This window comes from Mus musculus, chromosome 10, assembly GCF_000001635.26.
Source record: "Mus musculus strain C57BL/6J chromosome 10, GRCm38.p6 C57BL/6J".
Taxonomy (NCBI): Eukaryota; Metazoa; Chordata; class Mammalia; order Rodentia; family Muridae; genus Mus; species Mus musculus.
The window spans coordinates 53,082,936-53,101,742 of NC_000076.6; the positions used below are offsets into that span (position 1 = coordinate 53,082,936).

At 41.4% G+C, this 18,807-nt stretch overlaps 1 protein-coding gene across 1 annotated transcript in view; it reads left to right on the top strand.

The window, feature by feature from the left end:
* Window positions 1-18,807, top strand: part of Slc35f1 (solute carrier family 35, member F1) — a 421,122-nt gene that overhangs the window by 392,435 nt on the left and 9,880 nt on the right. The window contains exon 7 of the mRNA NM_178675.4: window positions 6,403-6,557. Within this exon, the coding sequence (NP_848790.2) occupies window positions 6,403-6,557 (155 nt within the window). The remainder of the gene's footprint in view (window positions 1-6,402; window positions 6,558-18,807) is intronic.

The following is an 18,807-nucleotide window of genomic DNA, read 5'->3' on the forward strand; positions in this document are numbered from 1 at the left end:
AGCCCCAGAAGTCAGGTAAAAGGCCAGGCATGGTGGAGGGCATCTGTAAACCCAGCATCCTGAGAGGGAGGGACAGGTAGCTCCCTGGGCCTTGCTGCCCAGCTAGTCTACCTACATTATCTCAAGACTTCCTCAAAAAAGAATTGGAGAACAATGAAGAAGATACTTGATGTTGGTCTTTGATCTACACATGCATACACACACACACACACACACACACACACACATTCACACAGTCACACACTCAGAGAGAAATAAAGGGGGGGAGAGAGACTGAGAAATACACAGACAGACAGACAGACAGACAGACAGACAGATGTATACACATACAACTGAATGTATGAGGTTGAGACTTGTGCCTGGGTTTCTGAGATGGGCTCACTAGGTTTTCAGTTTCCTGTGATAAACCTAATTTGCATTGTCTTAGCATGTCCAGACAGCTCAGTGCTCTTGATAAGTTTGCCCTAATACATACGTTCTAAGATATTATTTTATCTTGCTATTATTAATAAAATGTCTTAGTCTAGTGTATACAAAGGAAAGACAGAACACCAGTAGGACCTTAAAAGAAAAGAGGAGATAAAATCCATGTGGGACACATACACACACACACACACACACACACACACACACTATGGGCACATATGTATACACGTACACAAAATTAACTAGTCATTTGCCAAACAGGATAGATATCCCTTCTCCTTTCATCTTCAGAATATCTCAGCAATAGACATTGGTGGTAAGTACTCAGAGTTCAGTGTGACTGCCCAGTCAGGTCAGGCTCCTTAGCCTGTTTCTCACAGGTTGATGTCTTTCCCACTCCTGCTCTGCACATAAAAATGATCCTCCTGAGGCTGGGCACGTTTGGTAACTGAGAGACAACAGCTGAGAGTGAGAAGAAAGAAAGCTGGTGTCTGTCCTTACTCTATACTACTCATGGGCAGGTCTCCAGAAATGATTGTCTCCTTGTGATCAACCCCTATGGTACTCCCCTAATTTCTAACCTTAGGTAATATGACTTCAGCTTTATTTTTCCACATCATGTGATGTGATTCATAGCTGTTACAACTCTCTGGCTGCCTCTCTATCCCTGTTTCCCTGTCTTTGTCATCACTGAAATATATTTGTAGCATGTGTTCTACTAAACACCCTCTGTTCAATCTTGTATCGGCTGTGTTTCTTGACCAACATACTCAATAAGCTCATTTCCTGCTTGTCTAAAAACAGAAGCAACAGCAATGGCCTTACTTTACTTTTGAGATTAGCTAATGACCCATGACACACAGCAAAGACCCCATAGGATTAACCAGTAGTGTAATTTTCAGTTTCTCTACCTTAAATCTCTTCCCTGCATGAGAACAAGAGAAACCAAACTCTAAACTTAGTTAGGAAACACATTTCAGACAAAAAAAAAATTGTTAAATATACACTCTGTCTATAAATGTACCTAAGGTCATCGTGTAGTTGCTAGCCAAAAAAGAATTTCATTTGTTTGATCATGTCTAGTGATTCAAAACTCTCCTCAGACAACAAATTGGGTTTTGAGGTGAATCACTAACATCCATTAAGGACCTAATGCCTATCTCAGACCAGTGGATGGGCGAGATGTGGTACTTTATCATCCCAGCTCTGTCTCATTGTGTGCTTTATGGCTGTGATTGACTCACAAAATAAGGTACCATCCACACAAGTACTAGCTGGCTTAGTAGAAGAATTAACTATAATAGCAGTTTGTGTGTCACTCTGCCACCCACATCTAACTTCAGCAACTTTATGAAATATACTTAGAATGTTTAAGCTGGAACCATCCTGAGTTGGTCCAGTTATTAATGTGAAGGCCTACTATATAGCTGTGTTCCTACTCTGCTTAGCTCAAAGCTTTGGTTTCAAAGCTGTGCCTCTTCTCTCAGCATGTTCATGATGTATCCAGAACTCCCTGGACAGATCCACATGAATGGATGAATAACTATCTAAACCAACACATTCAAACAGTGCTTCATGTCCACTGAAAACCCAGTCTTCTCATTGCCCACATTATCCTAGGAAATGGCACCGAATTTCAACCATTTGCTAGAGTAGAAAGCCAGTCACCTCCCTGATGCCTTCCTTTCTCTCACTGCTACCTCCAAGCCATCAATAAGTTGGTTCAGTAGTCACAGACCCAGCCATTTTCCTTTTCCCTCCAAGTGAACCACCAGCCTTTCTTGCTGGACAGAGATACTATTCTTTTCCTATCTCTCTTCCCATCCCTTCCTCATTCCACTCCTCCTCCAAAGAGCAGCCAAAGTCATCTTTTGAAAATGTAGATCAGATTATGTTAGGTCACTGGTACAAACTGCTCGGAATATTCCTACTGAAGGGTTAATGGGGGTCCTGCGTCTAGTCCACCACAGGGCTTGGGCCTCTCAGGGAGACAGGACAAGGGAGTCTGACAGCACTTTAACCACGTGGTTGTTGGGAGGGTGTCGGCCCGTAGAGCAGCCTAAGGAACACCGCTCTGGGGTTCAGGGAGCGCAGTCTGAAGTCCCGATGACCACAGGAGTTGGCTTGGGGATCCCCAGGCCTGCAGGGAACTGGGGGCCATCTGGCTCTCAGGCTCTTGGGCACCCAGGCACCACTGAAAGCTACAGAAGAGCTGAGAATGAAGTGGGGGCCCCCACAGGCTGGATCTAGCCCAGGGCCAAGGTGTAAAAGAGGGGGAGCTCCAGATGGATCCCATGGGGATGAGTCCTTGGCTTGGTCAGAGGTCAGTTGGCTTGGCTTGGTGGTTGTAGCTGGGGGCACAGAGAGGCCTGTACAGAGATTAGGTGCAGCTCTATAGGGGAAGACCTTCTATATGGCTCTCAATGGTGGAGCCCAGTGAAAAGAGGCAGTACCTGATTTTAAGGCATTTATTGTCATGGTGGAAAGTGGATTTGTAAAACCATACTCCACTTTTCAGGACAGGCCTGAGGTTAAATACCTTTTGCAGGGAGGGGTGTCTGGGAAGGAAAGCTTAATTGGCTAAGCCCTTCAGGCCTTTAGGTACCTTATCAAAATGGACATCTATCTTAAGCCTATGTGACATGTGGTCATATCCTCTACCTGTGGAGGGGCTTGGAGCATTGTCCTTATGTGACTGACGGTCACAAATCTATGGAGGCTACAGCCTCATGTCAGGAGCCTAGTGTCTGGCAACCAGACAAAATCCCTGCCCCCCCCTCTCTTTTTCTTTAGGTATTTATTTCATTTACATTTCCATTGCTATCCCAAAAGTCCCCCACATGCTCCCCCACCCACTCCCCCACCCACCCACTCCCACTTCTTGGCCCTGGCGTTCCCCTGTACTGAGGCAGATAAAGTTTGCAAGTCCAATGGGCCTCTCTTTCCACTGATGGCCGACTAGGCCATCTTCTGATACATATGCAGCTAGAGACATGAGCTCTGGGGGGGTACTGAGTAGTTCATATTGTTGTTCCACCTATAGGGTTGTAGATCCCTTTAGCTCCTTGGTTATTTTCTCTAGCTCCTCCATTGGGGGCCCTGTGATCCATCCAATAGCTGACTGTGAGCATCCACTTCTGTGTTTGCTAGGCCCCGGCATAGTCTCACAAGAGACAGCTATATCTGGGTCCTTTCAGCAAAATCTTGCTAGTGTATCACCGGGGTTTCTAACCTTAGCTCAACCAGGAACCAGGCTGACTTTCATGGTCCTACATCCTACTGCAATTACAAATTTCTTTCTAAGATATATAGGGCTCTGTGTGCTCTGCCGGCCTCCCTGATTTCTCTACCTCAACCCTGTGATTCAGTTACCCTGGCTTCTGAAAACCCCCAGAATGAACATAACTTTACCCTACTTGAGAATCTTTTCAGGTGACGACACCACTACCTAAAATATTCTTTCCACACCTTCTCTAATCTCCTGCTAGTCCTTCACATTCAGAGTAAATGCCACGTTGGCAAGGCAGCCTTATATGAGCATCCTTCCTAAATCAAGCCCTGGCCATTCTCTTTTAAGAAATCTTTTATTCCCTCACCATGAAGAGCTCTAAGCTTTTTGTCTATTCCTCATTTTGCCAGATTCCTGGCCAAAAGCATGGGCATGCTAGATTCCCAATGAAGAATTCACTGAAAAAGAAAGTGACTGCAAAGCATTAGAAATCACCAGTCCACCGAAGGATATGATTTACCAGATAAGAAGACAGAAAGTTTGGAATCGAGAACTTGTGAACACAGTCATCCTATGATCTAAATCAACAGTGCCCAAGGCAGTGAGGCAGGCAGGCAGGCAGGCAGACAGACAGGGAGACAAAATGACAGGTAGACAGGCAGGCAGGCAGACAGACAGGCAGGCAGGCGGATGGAGGGACTGAGGGGGCAGGGAAAGAGAGAAAGAAGGAAGAAATGAAGGGAAAAGAAGTGAAAAAAGAAAGAAGGAAGGAAGGGAGGGAGGGAGGGAGGGAGGGAGAAAAGAAAAAGAAGAAAAAAAGGCAGGCTCTCGTGTATCTGGACTGTATTCTACCCAGATTTGATTATCTTCAGTAGAATACTTTAAGGGTAGGTCTTGCTCCCTGTCTTTTAATGCCAGATTTCTTTTTTTTTCTATTTTTAATTAGATATTTTCTCTATTTACATTTCAAATGTTATCCCCTTTCCTAGTTTTCCCCTGAAAATCCCCTATCCCCTCCCCCTCCTCCTGCTCCCCAAACCACCCACTCCCATTCCTGGTCCTGGCATTCCCCTATACTGGGGCATAGAGCCTTCACAGGACCAAGTAATGCCAGATTTCTTAAGGAATACTGAATCAATTCTCAAGTCTTTTATGTATTAGTTATGGGTTATTTAGCATTTGTTATATTTTTTGTATGATGTCTAAAAAGAAAATGAATTATAAGTGGCATAAAACCCTAGTGTAAGGAAATTGACTATGTTTATGGAACTAAAAGTTCTTGTGGGGAGTGGCATGCTCCCTACTAGCATTTTAGCAGATATATGTATACATGTAATGAGATATACTAGCTTACTGAACTCAGAAAATAGGGGTATCATCTCTCTCAGTACGAAGGGCATGTCCACCACACTAGAGGGGGCTGTTGCACTATTTGCTTAATATTCACCATGACTTTTATGTGTATCTGATGTAGCTTTCCTTAAACTTAGGATGAGAAACACAGAATAAAACCTGGGCTCTTTAGTATCTTTCATAAGAACAAAACAAATTCATTTCTGGAGGAACCACTGGTCTTAATCAGAGGGACTGGACATCCAATAGTAACCAAGTTCCACTGAATTCACAGGATTCAAAGGAAGTGAGGTGCTCATATCCTACCCCAGATACGTTTAATCCAAGATTCCATTAGAAAGGCTACTTATAATATCCAGAGAACCAATGAATTGTATCACATCTTGTACTTTCAAGGCAGAGAAATGAGTACTACTTTTGTGCATATGTACCTGGGAAGTGAAAGAATCTATAATTACTTATAAAACCCTGCTATATATCATCCAAAACTCTGTACTCCTGGTTAGTATTACAAATGATGTGTCTAGAGTTCACAGTAGCCTAGGAAATGTGACAGAAGAATGACACTTAATTGGGAGAGGTGAACAAAATTCAGTAATTTTAAAGAAATTAACAGATTTCCTATGTTCAAAGCAATCACATTGTCTGTCCAAAGACATGGTTAAGACATGGTAGTTCAAGTCCAGTTTGTCTAATTGAAACACCTGCATAGATAACCATTCAGAGCAGTCTATGATTATTTTATTTATATATATATATTTTAATGTCAAATATAATATAATGTAAAATACATTTTACAAGTATAATCTAAGAGGATAAAAATGTTTTGAAATACATAGGCAAGCCATAAGAGGTGGCTCAGCAACTAAGGGAGCTTTGCTGTTCTTGCAGAGGGGCTGGTATGTGCTTTTTGCCACCCATACTGGGGGGCTCACAATGGCTTTCACCTCCAGCCCCAGGGGGTCTGATACTTCCTTCTGGTTGCCACAGATGTGTGCCTGTGTGTGCTCACACACACACACACACACACACACACACACATACACACACACACACAGGGGTGGGGGAGGAGGAAAGGAGGAGAGAGAGAGAGAGAGAGAGAGAGAGAGAGAGAGAGAGAGAGAGAGAGAGAGAGAGAGAGGAGAGAAACAAGAAGTATCCTTTCTCAGCTCCATGGGAAGAAGCAGAATGTATATTTTCCAAGCATAAGTTTTAGGTTCTCACTTATGTTTTATCTATGTGCCAGCTCATATTAAACACCATTTAATACAGTGAAAGAAAAGAAAGCACCTTTAGTGAGTCTTGGGTGATGCATCCCTTCCCCTTATCCTCTAAGTCCAGATACTGAAGATGCCCCACAAAGGTCCTGACACTGTCTTCTCCTTACTCCCCAGGACTGCTCTATGTTGGCTTTAGTGCCTGCATGTTTGGTCTCTACAGCTTTATGCCAGTTGTCATAAAGAAAACGAGTGCCACCTCGGTCAACCTTTCTCTGCTCACAGCAGATCTGTACAGCCTGTTCTGTGGACTCTTTCTCTTCCACTACAAGGTACGTTGAATCGGGGTTTCTCTGTGACAATACCAATTTAGGAATATCAAGTGCTGGTGGGGGTGTTATGGGATTTAGTGTGGGTGAGGGTCTTGACTTTATGTGGTAAATGGGAATCCAGCTCTAGGTGGAGATCCATATTTTGCAAATTCATATTTAAACTCAAAATAAAGGCAGCACTTTGTCCTGAGAGACCAGTGACTAGGGACAATTGCCAACAAAAGGTCAGCAAGAGCTATGGGGAGATAAGCTCTTTAATAGTGGAGGTCAGTTCAACCTAGAAGGTATGCTTTCCAGTCTGAGATTAGAAAGTTATATCCAACTCCCAAACTGCAGCTACAAAACATATTTTACCAAAGCCCTTGGTAGATTGTGTTCTCTGTGGAAGTGACATAATCCCAGAAGTTTTGACTTGCAAACACGAATGAAAAAGGCCATTGTGTTTCCTCAAGGAAGTTTCTTAACTAAATTACTATGGTTTGGTAGAAAAAAAAAAAAAAGAGAGAGAGAGATGACTTGTGCCAAGCAGATGCAGTCAATATATCAGCCCTGGAAGAACGAAGAAATGATCCCTCTAAAGATTGCTGTCTCTTCAAAGGCAACACTGCACTGACTACTCTCCTGTTGTCATAAAACACACTGACAAAAAACAGCTTTGGAGAAAAAAACGTTTATTTTAGCTCACAGTTCAGAGGGTGAACCCAGTCCATTCACGTGAGGGAAGCGTGGCCTGGCATTCAGGAAGTGCAATGATCAAATTCCAGGACACACAGACAACACAAAGTGAAACAGGAGCCAGTCTACTAAACCCTCAAAGCCCTCCTCTGTGATATACTTTCTTCAGCAAGGCAATTTCTTCACATCCCAGTGGTTCCATCACCTTCCCAAACAGCACTAACTCTAGATCCAGTCCTCAAATATATATGTCTGGGCGGGGGAGGGAATTTCTCATTCAACATACAACAAAGACTCTACATGCATCTTCACAGGGGTAGGCATGACTAATTGAATATGGTGTGCCAAGGTCCACTGTTATTCCTCTTAACACCACATTTGCTGCATCCATTAACAATCAGAGTTGGCATATGTGGTTGTATTTCAGTGAGCCTGCTGATTTTCAGGACTAGAAGATGTTAAACCCTCCATAAATGCTAACTGCCCTTGCTGTCTCTGACTGGAGCCTTTCCTTCCTGTGATCCTGTGTCAGAACTCCTCAAAGTCCAGCTGTCTCTGTGATCCTGTGATCCTGTGATCCTGTGATCCTGTGATCCTGTGATCCTGTGATCCTGTGATCCTGTGATCCTGTGGTCCTGTGATCCTTGGCATTTCAGAGTACCCCGGAGTCAGGTTCCCTCTGGGTGTTGTAGGAGTGGGTGTGGAGTCAGTGCCAAGACTGTTCTGGGTGCAGGTTCAAACCAGAAGGAACCCATGCCATTGGCTGGGCATGGGTTCCTGTGTCCCTGGATCCTGTAAGTCCCAGTTAGTCCAGGTGTTGGGGCAGATGTTGTGGGCTCACCTGTGATCCTGAGTGTTTCAGAGCACCTGGGAGTAGGGCTCCCTCTGGGTGTTGTAGAAGTGGGTGCAGAGCCAACACCCCAGGTCTGCTTAAGAAGTGGAGCAGGGGCTGTCTCCATTTCTGTTCCCTAGCATTATATCCCCTTCCCTTCACTGGACTGCCCAATTGGGCCTCAGTGAGAGAGTATATGTCTACTTCTGTAGGGTGGGGTAGTACCAAAAGGGAGGGTGTCCCCTTTCTCTGAGGAGGAGGGAATTTTAAGGATGAGACTAGGAGAAGAGGTGAGGATTATGATCAGGATGTAAAGTAAATTTTAAAAATTTAATTATTAAGGATAAAAGTGAGCACAATCAAGTAGTTCTCAACTATGGCCTCTTGGGAAGAGTTTTCAGAATCCTGGTCTAGCCTCCAGTCTCACTGATCCAGGCAATCTATGCATCTGATGCTTCAGCACCTCCCACTGTCTACATGGTTTAGACTTAACTATTTGTGGTCACAAGAAAACAGAGCTAGGGCCAAGTGGTACCAATAAAATGATTACTGGTAAATAGGAACACTGCCAGAAAGAAATAATTGCAAATGGGAACCTGACTGTCCTAGGAATCCGTTTCCATCACTGCCAGAGTCAGGATGTACATATAGGAGAAGGAGTGGAGAGGGCCTCGTGCTTTAGTGCTGGGGATTATACCAATGACCTCTGAAATCTCATTAGGTTTTACTACAGCCTGCAGTTAAGACTTTATCCTCTCACTTCATCATGATGTGTTTATACCACCTTCTGGTATGGTCATAAATGTCCGTAAGTTGAGAGGAAAGGCAACTTTCTCACAGATGTTGCTTACCCATGCAGAACTAAATGACTAAATGAAGCTCTCCTGCCCAACATTCATTATTCGCTTTTTCTTACTTTATATCCTCAGGAAAAAAAAGTCATTTTTTCTCCCACCCATTAGCCCACAGCAGCATCTCTGTCTTGGTGCTGACTGGACAGGAAAGCCTTCCATTCTGGAAAGCAAATGTCTTGATTTTAAATGAGACTATCTGGATGGAATGGGGCTCATGCAATCTCTGCATTTACGACTTTGGAAAGTGGCTCTGTGCTTCTTTTCTTTATTTCCCTAACAGCATTATTGAATCCAGAATAGTAAATCTGTAGCAAGTCATGGAAAGGCTAGAAAAAGAGCCTTACGTAGCCTCAGAGACCCTTAAAACCAGACCCAGGAAGAGACTCACATAAAAAAAAACTTTTCAATTTGATAGTCTTGGCTTCTCAAGGTCAAAGCTTTATATTACAAACTCTGTGTGTGTTGTGTAAACAGGGTACTTTACAAATTGAAAATTTCTGCTTCAATAACTTATACAAACCCAATGGCTTACAGAAGGTTTAACGTCTTCTAGTCCTGAAAGTCAGCAAGCCCACTGAAATACAATCACATTTGGGTATCTATGTTGCTTCTTGGGCAGGTGGGGTGGGGGGGAGCTGGTCCCATCTCCTCTCCAGCTTCTAAGGACTGTCTGTATTCTCCTTGTCTTTTGGTCCCTTCCGTAGCTTCCAAGTCAGAGTATGGTATCTTCAAATCTGACCACTAGTTAGTTAGAGACCTTTGGATTACAGTAAGCTTATCCATTAACCCAATCTCTCTGTTGCAAAATCCTTAATTTAATGCTATCTGCAGAATCTCTTTTGTCATGCTAAGTAACATATTCATGGAATTCAGGAGTTGGGACACATTGTTGGGGGGGGGGGCCATTGTTCTGGTTACCACAGAGGAACTATTAATAGTCACAGGAGACAAACAGAATACCCTGATCTTCAGGTAAGGCTAGCTGGAGCATGATGACGCCCTGTTCAGAAACCATGTCTGGACAATGAAGGCACACATTCCACCTCAGATACCTGGCACTCCAGGGGTAGAATTTCTCAATCTATATTCTTTAGAGTAGATTCTTACTCTCTCTAGACTTCAAGATGAGGGTTTGCCGTACGTAGTTTTTCAGAAGATTAAATTGGAAGACATTATTGCTCAGCAGTGCCCACAGACCATAGGCTTCTCCCATTAAATGTATAGGATCAGTAATCCCTGCCTCAGTCTATTAACTTTTACCATTGGTTTTAAAATTGTATAACTATATGTAGCCCTTAGCAGTTTGATATGAGTTCTTGCTAACTTAGCTCATGTTTGAAAAGCCAAACCTGGGTTCTTACACATAAAAATGTAGATGTATTACATAGTCATTTTTAATGGAATTCTTTGATTCCTTTCTTCCTTAAATATGTTTTCAGGAATAAGCCAGAAACACAAAGCATTTGAAGGTTATTAAAGTGAAATAATATGCTACTGTGTGCAGAAAAATCTTCAACAAAATAGTGGTCAAGATTGAATGTGGGGCCAGGCAGTGGTGATGCACGCCTTTAATCCCAGCACTTGGGAGGGAGAGGCAGGCAGATTTCTGAATTTGAGGTCAGCCTGCTATACAGAGTGAATTCCATGACAGCCAGGGCTACACAGAGAAACCCTGTCTCAAAAAACCCAAAACCCAAAACCCAAAACCCAAAACCCAAAACCCAAAACCCAAAACCCAAAACCCAAAACTCAAAACCAAAAAGCCAAAAACCAAAAACTAAAAACCAAAAACCAAAAACCAAAAACCAAAAACCGAAAACCAAAAACAAAACAAACAAACAAACAAAAAAATATTGAATGTGGGGAATTCTTCTTTCTGTCTGGAACTTAAACTAGGAAACAGCTTCCACAATTCCCTTTGATCAGTTCAAGGTTTGTTAATATTGCCCTAGATTGGGAGTATTTAGAGGAATTTGCCTTTAGATGGATTTCCTAATAAGGTACTGACTTCACAGTTTTGATAACATATCCTAGAATTCGATAGAGAAAAATTAATACCATAAACTTCTAGTTTCTCTCAAGCATTCCACTTAGGTCATTAGGTCACATGGCTCTTCACAGAGAACATCAGGAAGCGACACGTGACCGTGTTTGAAGAACAGCACTCTAGAATTATAAGATCTCCATAAATCCTTATTTGTACTCTAAACGTGTTTACCATCCAAATATTCACTACTAAACAGACAAATAAATATCTTTTAAAATGATGTATCCAAGAAAGTGACTTCAACTGTTCTGTGTAATGTGATTAGGGCCCATGTTGTAGAGTTTCTTCTGTTCTCATTAGAAAACATTCGGAATATTTTTGTCTAATCCTTGTATGAGGCAACTTATCCTGTGGTCTCCAGGAGTTATAAAGCTATTAGAAAATTCTCTTAATAATTGCCTATGCTGATACCCAAGGTTAGATTCCCTCAAGATCACGGACAGAGCTCTGTGACAGTTGACCCTCCATTCTGCTACTAGTGTTACAGCCCCCATGTTAGAATGAGAATTCTCTTTTACTGTTGCTGTAAGAGATTTGGCATGTAAAATTTAATAACTCTGAGCATGATTCATATTAATGACATATTATCACGCTTTAAACTTGACACAACTTCATCCCACAAATATTTATCCTGTGCCTACTATGTGCAGGCACTTCATTGTCACGTGCCTTCCTATTACAAAGCAGTCAGGAGTGCTGAAAAGTCACAGGAAGATTAATTCAAAAGATGAGATTCTAAACCCCAGAAACTTAAACAGACCAGCAATTTCAAATGCTCTTAGCATCTGAGTACCCACGCCAGATAGTTTGCAGTAATGGGACCTTTTCATTAAGAGTGGAATTTTTCATTAGATATCAGTCAGTATCCTGAGCTGTGCAACTCTTGTTGATCCTCTGTGGCAGAGAGCAATTTCAGTAATGTGGCTTTACTTTAAAAAGCCAGGGCAAGTGGCCTCTTCCCATGACAACTGGTAAGCATGAGGGTAACTCTTCGCATCATATTTATAAAAATACCCTCATAAGCACTCCATTCTATTTGTTTTTGTAAACCAAAAAGGAAGATAAAGAGAGGATAGAAAGTGATTTTAAGCTCATCATGACCAAATGTAAACTAGGAATGTGAGATTTAAAGATTAAGACTTAAGGGTACTATAAAACCATGTCAGATGAGTGTAAAACTAAAAAAAAAAAATTTATATCCCAAGCCAAAGGCAATGCACATGGATCATCAAGGTGATAGAGTGGGCATTGTAACTTGCTTTTCCGTTCCCAACATCCCCAGGACAGCCTGTCCTGAGACTTGGTTCTTGTAGGATGAGTTAAGATGAGGATCATTGGCTTTAAGCATTGGGTTTCACGTGCAGCCTCTCAGGTGCCCAGGCTTTGTTTATCACAACTCATCCTCTAGTGCAAGGATCAAAAATTATGTCATTTGAGACATACACCTGCTGTTATAAATAAAGTTCTACAGAGGTTCATGTCTGGCCTCTTTATATACCGTCCACGATGTTTTGTGTGCAATAGCCATGTTGATTTTATTTCCCAGCCAAGGGCTAGAAAATGTCTCAGTGGTTAAGAGCACTGAACTATCTTCCAGAGGACCCAGATTTAATCATTTAGAGCATCCACGTGGCATCTCTTAACTGCCTGTAACCCCTGTCCCAGGGGATTTAATGCTGTCTTCTCACTTCCAGGGACACTGCACCCATGTGGTTCATAAGTAGATATGCAGGCAAAACATCCATATACTCAAAATAATAACATAAAAAATATTTTCCAAGTATAAGAAGTTTATTGGCATCTGAGCGAGGCCTTTGGTGTGTGTCTTTTGTAAGATAGACTGGTGACATATATAGCTCTGCAATCCATAAGTGTCTATAAACGCCTCCCGAATCTATTGGTCAGAACTCATCCCCATAGCCACACAGAAGTTGAGAAATGTAGTCAAGCCATTTATGTAATAAGAAAAGAAAATAGGTTTAGTGAGCAAACATCCATTTTCTACCCCATTAAAATTTTCTATTTACCAAATACTGTGGAAGGAATAGAAAATTTGGAGACAAATTGTAAAGCATTCCCACAATGGCAGAGAGAGGTCAAAGTTCCTTCTACGTGAGTCTATTATAAACTCCATACCATAAAGATATTTTAAACTCATCACATCAGAACAAACTGTGAGGGAAAACAGCCAGGTCAGAGGTATTCTAGATGGAATCAAAGAAAAGCTTACATTTAGATTACATATAGACAACAAACAGCTAGTTGTCCCCTGAGAGGACACAGGAAGTGTGCTTGTCACCAAAGTGTGTGGCCTGCTCTACCCCACATACTGAGATGCCTAAGTTTCACAGTCAACCTGAAAATGTATCAGCATTCAGTAACTTCCCAAGTGCTGGGATTAAAGGTGTGTACCACTACATTTGCCAAAATATTTTAATATTTTATATTAAAATTTTAATATTTTAATAATATATGGACCATGACATCTAGACAGAGATCTAATAAAGGTTGCCATTTCAAAGCAGTAATGAGAAGACGCAATAACTGAGATCTGTGATATGAACTTATCACTTTTATACTGGTGAAAATCTCAAATACTGCTAAGAGTGCTGTGTAACATGTGGCTTGCATTAATGTTTAAGCAAATGCTAAATGTTAGTTTGAGGGCAGTGACAATAATCCAGGTCACAGACCTCTCTGCGTTAGTGCAAAGATCTCTGGGTAAGAGTCTCTGGTGTGCGGGACATGGTGACAGGTGGCTGTAAACCCAGTACTTCAGAAGCAGAAGGAAGAGATGTGTAGAGTTTGAGATTAGCTAAACGACATGAGGGGATGCTGTTTCAAAACACACAGAGAGCTTCATGATTTGTTGTTGTTACAACAGCCTTGAGCAGAAGTTATTTCTCTTAGTATTAGTTTCCCCATTAGAAACATGAGCTGTTTCATTTCATAAGAATAACTGTGAGGAGTTAATGAAACTGTACAGTCCTTCAGCATCAGGACCCAATTATTTCCTCCTGCAAAGTGTGTTCTTAATAAGGACTCTAAAAAGTAAAAACCATGCAGAAGCTGTTACAGACTTCCTTGTATGCTAACCATGCAGTCCTCTTTTCAAAGCTATTTGACATTATTTTATCCCACTTTAGAATACATAGAGTATATACCATATATTTGCTTTCTTGGTGGCATCTAAGGCATGTTGCTTTGTCATAAGAGTGGAGAGGGAAGTCTTGAACTTAATCATGTATGGGTTTCCTTTTTTGTAAAGGAATGAAGAACCAATGTGATTCAGCCACCCTGTGCTAAGATGGGAGGGAAGAAACATTAAAGTTGTATCTTACAACAAATAATGAACTGTTGGGGAAGTCAAGGCATGCAGAGACAGGGAGAGCATTCTAAACTGATTTCATACTTGTAGTGCAATCCAGGAGCAATGATATCAAGCAATAATTACATGCATACATTAAAAAGAGAGACCATTGTCCACATAGACTAATTCTGCTGTAAAGGCCTTTTTTACATACATTGTCATTCCCATATCTATCCGAGAGGGATAGAGAGAGACAGAGAGTCAGAGAGACAGAGACAGAGATACAGACAGGGAAACAAAAAACAGATGGGTGGTTATGTATATATTGTTCATAGATGTCAAATTTTAAAGATACCTATAGATTCTCAGAGAAAATTAACTAGTACTTCTAGTAGTAGAAGAACATATCATTCCACTTGAATTTTAATCTTAAGAAATTAAGTAATTCTATTTTTATAATAGTTCCATGGACCTGGAGGGCATCATCCTGAGTGAGGTAACACATTCACAAAGGAACTCACACAATATGTACTTACTGATAAGTGGATATTAGCCCAAAACCTAGGATACCCAAGATATAAGATACAATTTCCTAAACACATGAAACTCAAGAAAAATGAAGACTGAAGTGTGGACACTATGCCCCTCCTTAGAAGTGGGAACAAAACATCCTGGGAAGGAGTTACAGAGACAAAGTTTGGAGCTGAGATGAAAGGATGGTCCATGTAGAGACTGCCATATCCAGGGATCCACCCCATAATCAGCATCCAAACGCTGACACCATTGCATACACTAGCAAGATTTTGCTTAAAGGACCCAGATGTAGCTGTCTCTTGTGAGACTATGCCGGGGCCTAGCAAACACAGAAGTGGATGCTCACAGTCAGCTAATGGATGGATCACAGGGCTCCCAATGGAGGAGCTAGAGAAAGTACCCAAGGAGCTAAAGGGATCTGCAACCCTATAGGCAGAACAACATAATGAACTAACCAGTATCCCGGAGCTCTTGACTCTAGCTGCATATGTATCAAAAGATGGCCTAGTCGGCCATCACTGGAAAGAGAAGCCCATTGGACACGCAAACTTTATATGCCCCAGTACAGGGTAACGCCAGGGCCAAAAAGGGGGAGTGGGTGGGTAGGGGAGTGGGGGTGAGTGGGTATGGGGGACCTTTGGTATAGCATTGGAAATGTAAATGAGCTAAATACCTAATAAAAAATCGAAAAAAAATAAAAAAAATAAAAGGCAACAACTCTATCGGCATTATTCAAAGTCTCATGCTATTACAGTACTCCAGAGATTTCAAAGATTTTACAGAGATATGCAATTCAATAATTATGGCCCTATAAGATTTTATTGACATAATCCAAGCTTCTGCACCCAGAGCTTATACCCAGAGCCTGTACATGACTATATTTGTTCCTTGACAGCTTCATGCCAAAATTTTTCTTTTCTCATAAATTACTCATCCATTTATTTCATTCTCCTGTCCTTCCTGGTACTATCAGACACATGAAAGCAAGGGAAGATAGAATCCCAGAGCAGCTGGAGGAAGAAAGCTATGTGTCAGTTTTTCAAGAGCTCTTCTTCAGCCATCATCATGATATCTTTTAGTCCCAGCTCATTTTTATGAGTTGAGGAAGAATGGCTTCCATATTCATCAATAATTTATCCAGATGTTAAATGAAATCTGAGTTCTCTCGTTGTTATAGTGTGTATTGTGCCTACATGCTTGAACACAAAGAATGAAGAAAAATGACTGTAATAAAGTCCACTAAGCAGTTCGATGCCAAGTAGATGAAGGAGAACAGACTTTAGCCAAGGATCAAGGTCTCTAGGCACTATGTCATCTGTCACCACTAAACCTTCCAGTATGTGGCATTTCCGCAGCATCAGGGCACTTATAGTTATCTATTCTCCCCTCTGAGGCAGTATACAGGAAATATTTTAGAAGCAGTTGACTGCAGTTTTGTTTACTAAGATCTGCACGCCTAATTTAGCAACCTTTGTTGTTGTTTTTTGACTGCCATTTTCCTAGAACATTTTCAGGCATAGGAAGGTTATAAATTAAATAATGGAATAAATATAGGTAGAAATTACACCCTGAAGAATACATAGCTTGCACTAGCAATATGAAAGATAAATTTAAATCCTGGATGATTAAAAAAAAATAACATCTTATGTTGGAGAATAAAGAAATTGTGAAAAAGGCACCAAAGAATCCTTCTTGGCCTCAAGAAGTTTAATCAGTAAATTCTTTCCTTGCAAGCATGAAGACCTGAGTTCAATCCAAAACTGTTTTAGAAGTCAGACTTGCTGGTATACACTTGTAGTCTCAGCACTAGCAAGCAGAGATGGGCAGAGATACCTGGGGCTCAATGGTCAGCCAGCCTAGCCTACTTGGTGAGTTCTAGATCAGTAAAAGACTTGTCTCAAAAAATAAGTGGGGATAGCTTCCCAATAATGATACCTCAAGTTTTCCTCTGGCTCCCATGTACACATACTTGTGCATACATACACATGCATGCATGAGCACACAGATACACAGACACACACACACACACACACATACACATGTTTACACACAGAGAATCATATTTCCTAGAAACAGTCACTTTTGGTAATTGAGATTCAATACTAACTTCTCTCTTTTTTATCTTCCACATTTCATCTGCCTTCCTTTAAAATGGTTCCTCTTCTCCTGCCACCATGAATCCCAACCACACAACACATCTAGACCACGTACTTGTGTCCTGAACTTTTTCCTCCTCCTCCTCCTCCTCCTCCTCTTCCTCCTCCTCCTCCCTTTCTATAGTTCATCTTCCACCAGCAACTAGAGTGAACCATTTCAGTTACAAATTAGACCTGCCAAGTGATAGTGTCACTTCTTTCTCATTGCATTTTAAAGTAAAACATAAATTCTTTACTGACTTCTAAACACTGCCCCTGCCTGTGGCTCCAGCATCCACCCTAAATTATCCAATGCTTTATAGTCTTTCTCTTAGAAAAGAGGACATAATAATATTTTCCTTATGGGTCATTAAAGATGAGTATGGGAATAGTATAAACACTTGTCTGAGAGTTGCCATCAAGTATTAGACATGACCAACACTGTGTGTCCTTAGGATCTTAACCTATGTAGGCCCTGTACTCTTTGGGGATTCTCTTCTCAGTGTCCCCCTTTCTGGGTGTTCTTCCTCCATATCCTATCAGGGATATACTTCTGGTCCTTCTTAATGTTTTTCCTATATTACAGATCTATCACTAGAACTTACTTTCAGTCTTTGGAAACTAGAGTTATACTCACTCTGCTTATCATCATCATTCAAGCATAGGACACAGTAGGAACTCAACTATGTTTATTGAACAGATGATTTGGCAGAGAGTATCCATAAACTTAGCTCACAGTTAATGCTTAATAGTTGAGTGAATGACTAATTACCAATCCTCTTCATTTCATACAGCCACTAAAATAGACTACCACAAATGTGGTGGCTTAAAAACAACATAAACTTACTTCTCTCACTGTTTGGATGCCAGGAGTCTAAACAGAATATTCCTGACCAAAGATTAGGTTTAAGGGAGCTGAGTATTCTTCTATGGCTCTGGGTGACCATCTGTTCCCATCTGGCTTCTGTGGCTGAATTGTCCATCAGTGGGTCATCATCTTTACCCTTCAGATGACTGGAACTATCATTCCAAAAGGGTTTGAGTCACTGGAGTCCTGCATAGATAGGATTGTTGTAGTCTTTAGTTGACTTTAATCACAGGATTAAAGTGTTATCACGGTGGCCTGTATCCCAGAAAATTTCCACCTTGCCTCTGTGTTTAGATTTCACAGCAATCAGGAGTAATCTCTGAGTCAGCCAACTCCCTTCCTTTCCTGTTGGTTCAAAAGCAGGAGTACAAAGTGGCCATGTGACAATCTCAATTTCTAGTTCGGTGTGATCATTGTTCTATTTCCTGAGAAAAGCTTGCTTCTCCTGGAACTAAAACTTCTGCCAGGGGATCAGCAGATCAAGTAATGAGTAGCGACACTTCTGTGTCTAGCCCTTGATTCCACTGAAGTGGGACAGGTGATCTTTGAAATGTGTGATCTGCCACACATATCTACAAACAAAATAGACTTCAAAGGTTTTCACATATGGTCTCCTAAATTACTCCAGCCTTGGGTGAATCTAATGTTGTACTGAGGGAAAGAGATGTGTTGTGATACAAGAACTCCAGTGATGGGAAAGAGATGTGTTGTGATACAAGAACACCAGTGACGTGAAGGCAACTGCTACTTAGCAGTCTCCCACACCAATGCAATCCTGTCTTGACTGTGGAATGTGAAAATAACAAAGGTTCATGGGAAAGTTACAAAAATGAGCCATTGAGCAGCTGTGGTTTAAACTGAGCTGTAATTAAATACTCCATGGAGTAAGCCCCTTGACTAGTACAGTCTTTTTTACTGGACTCTAGGAAATGGAAATCTACATGAACGAGGCTTTCTATCAATTCATCAAGCCAAGTGGAAATGTCTGTTTGTCA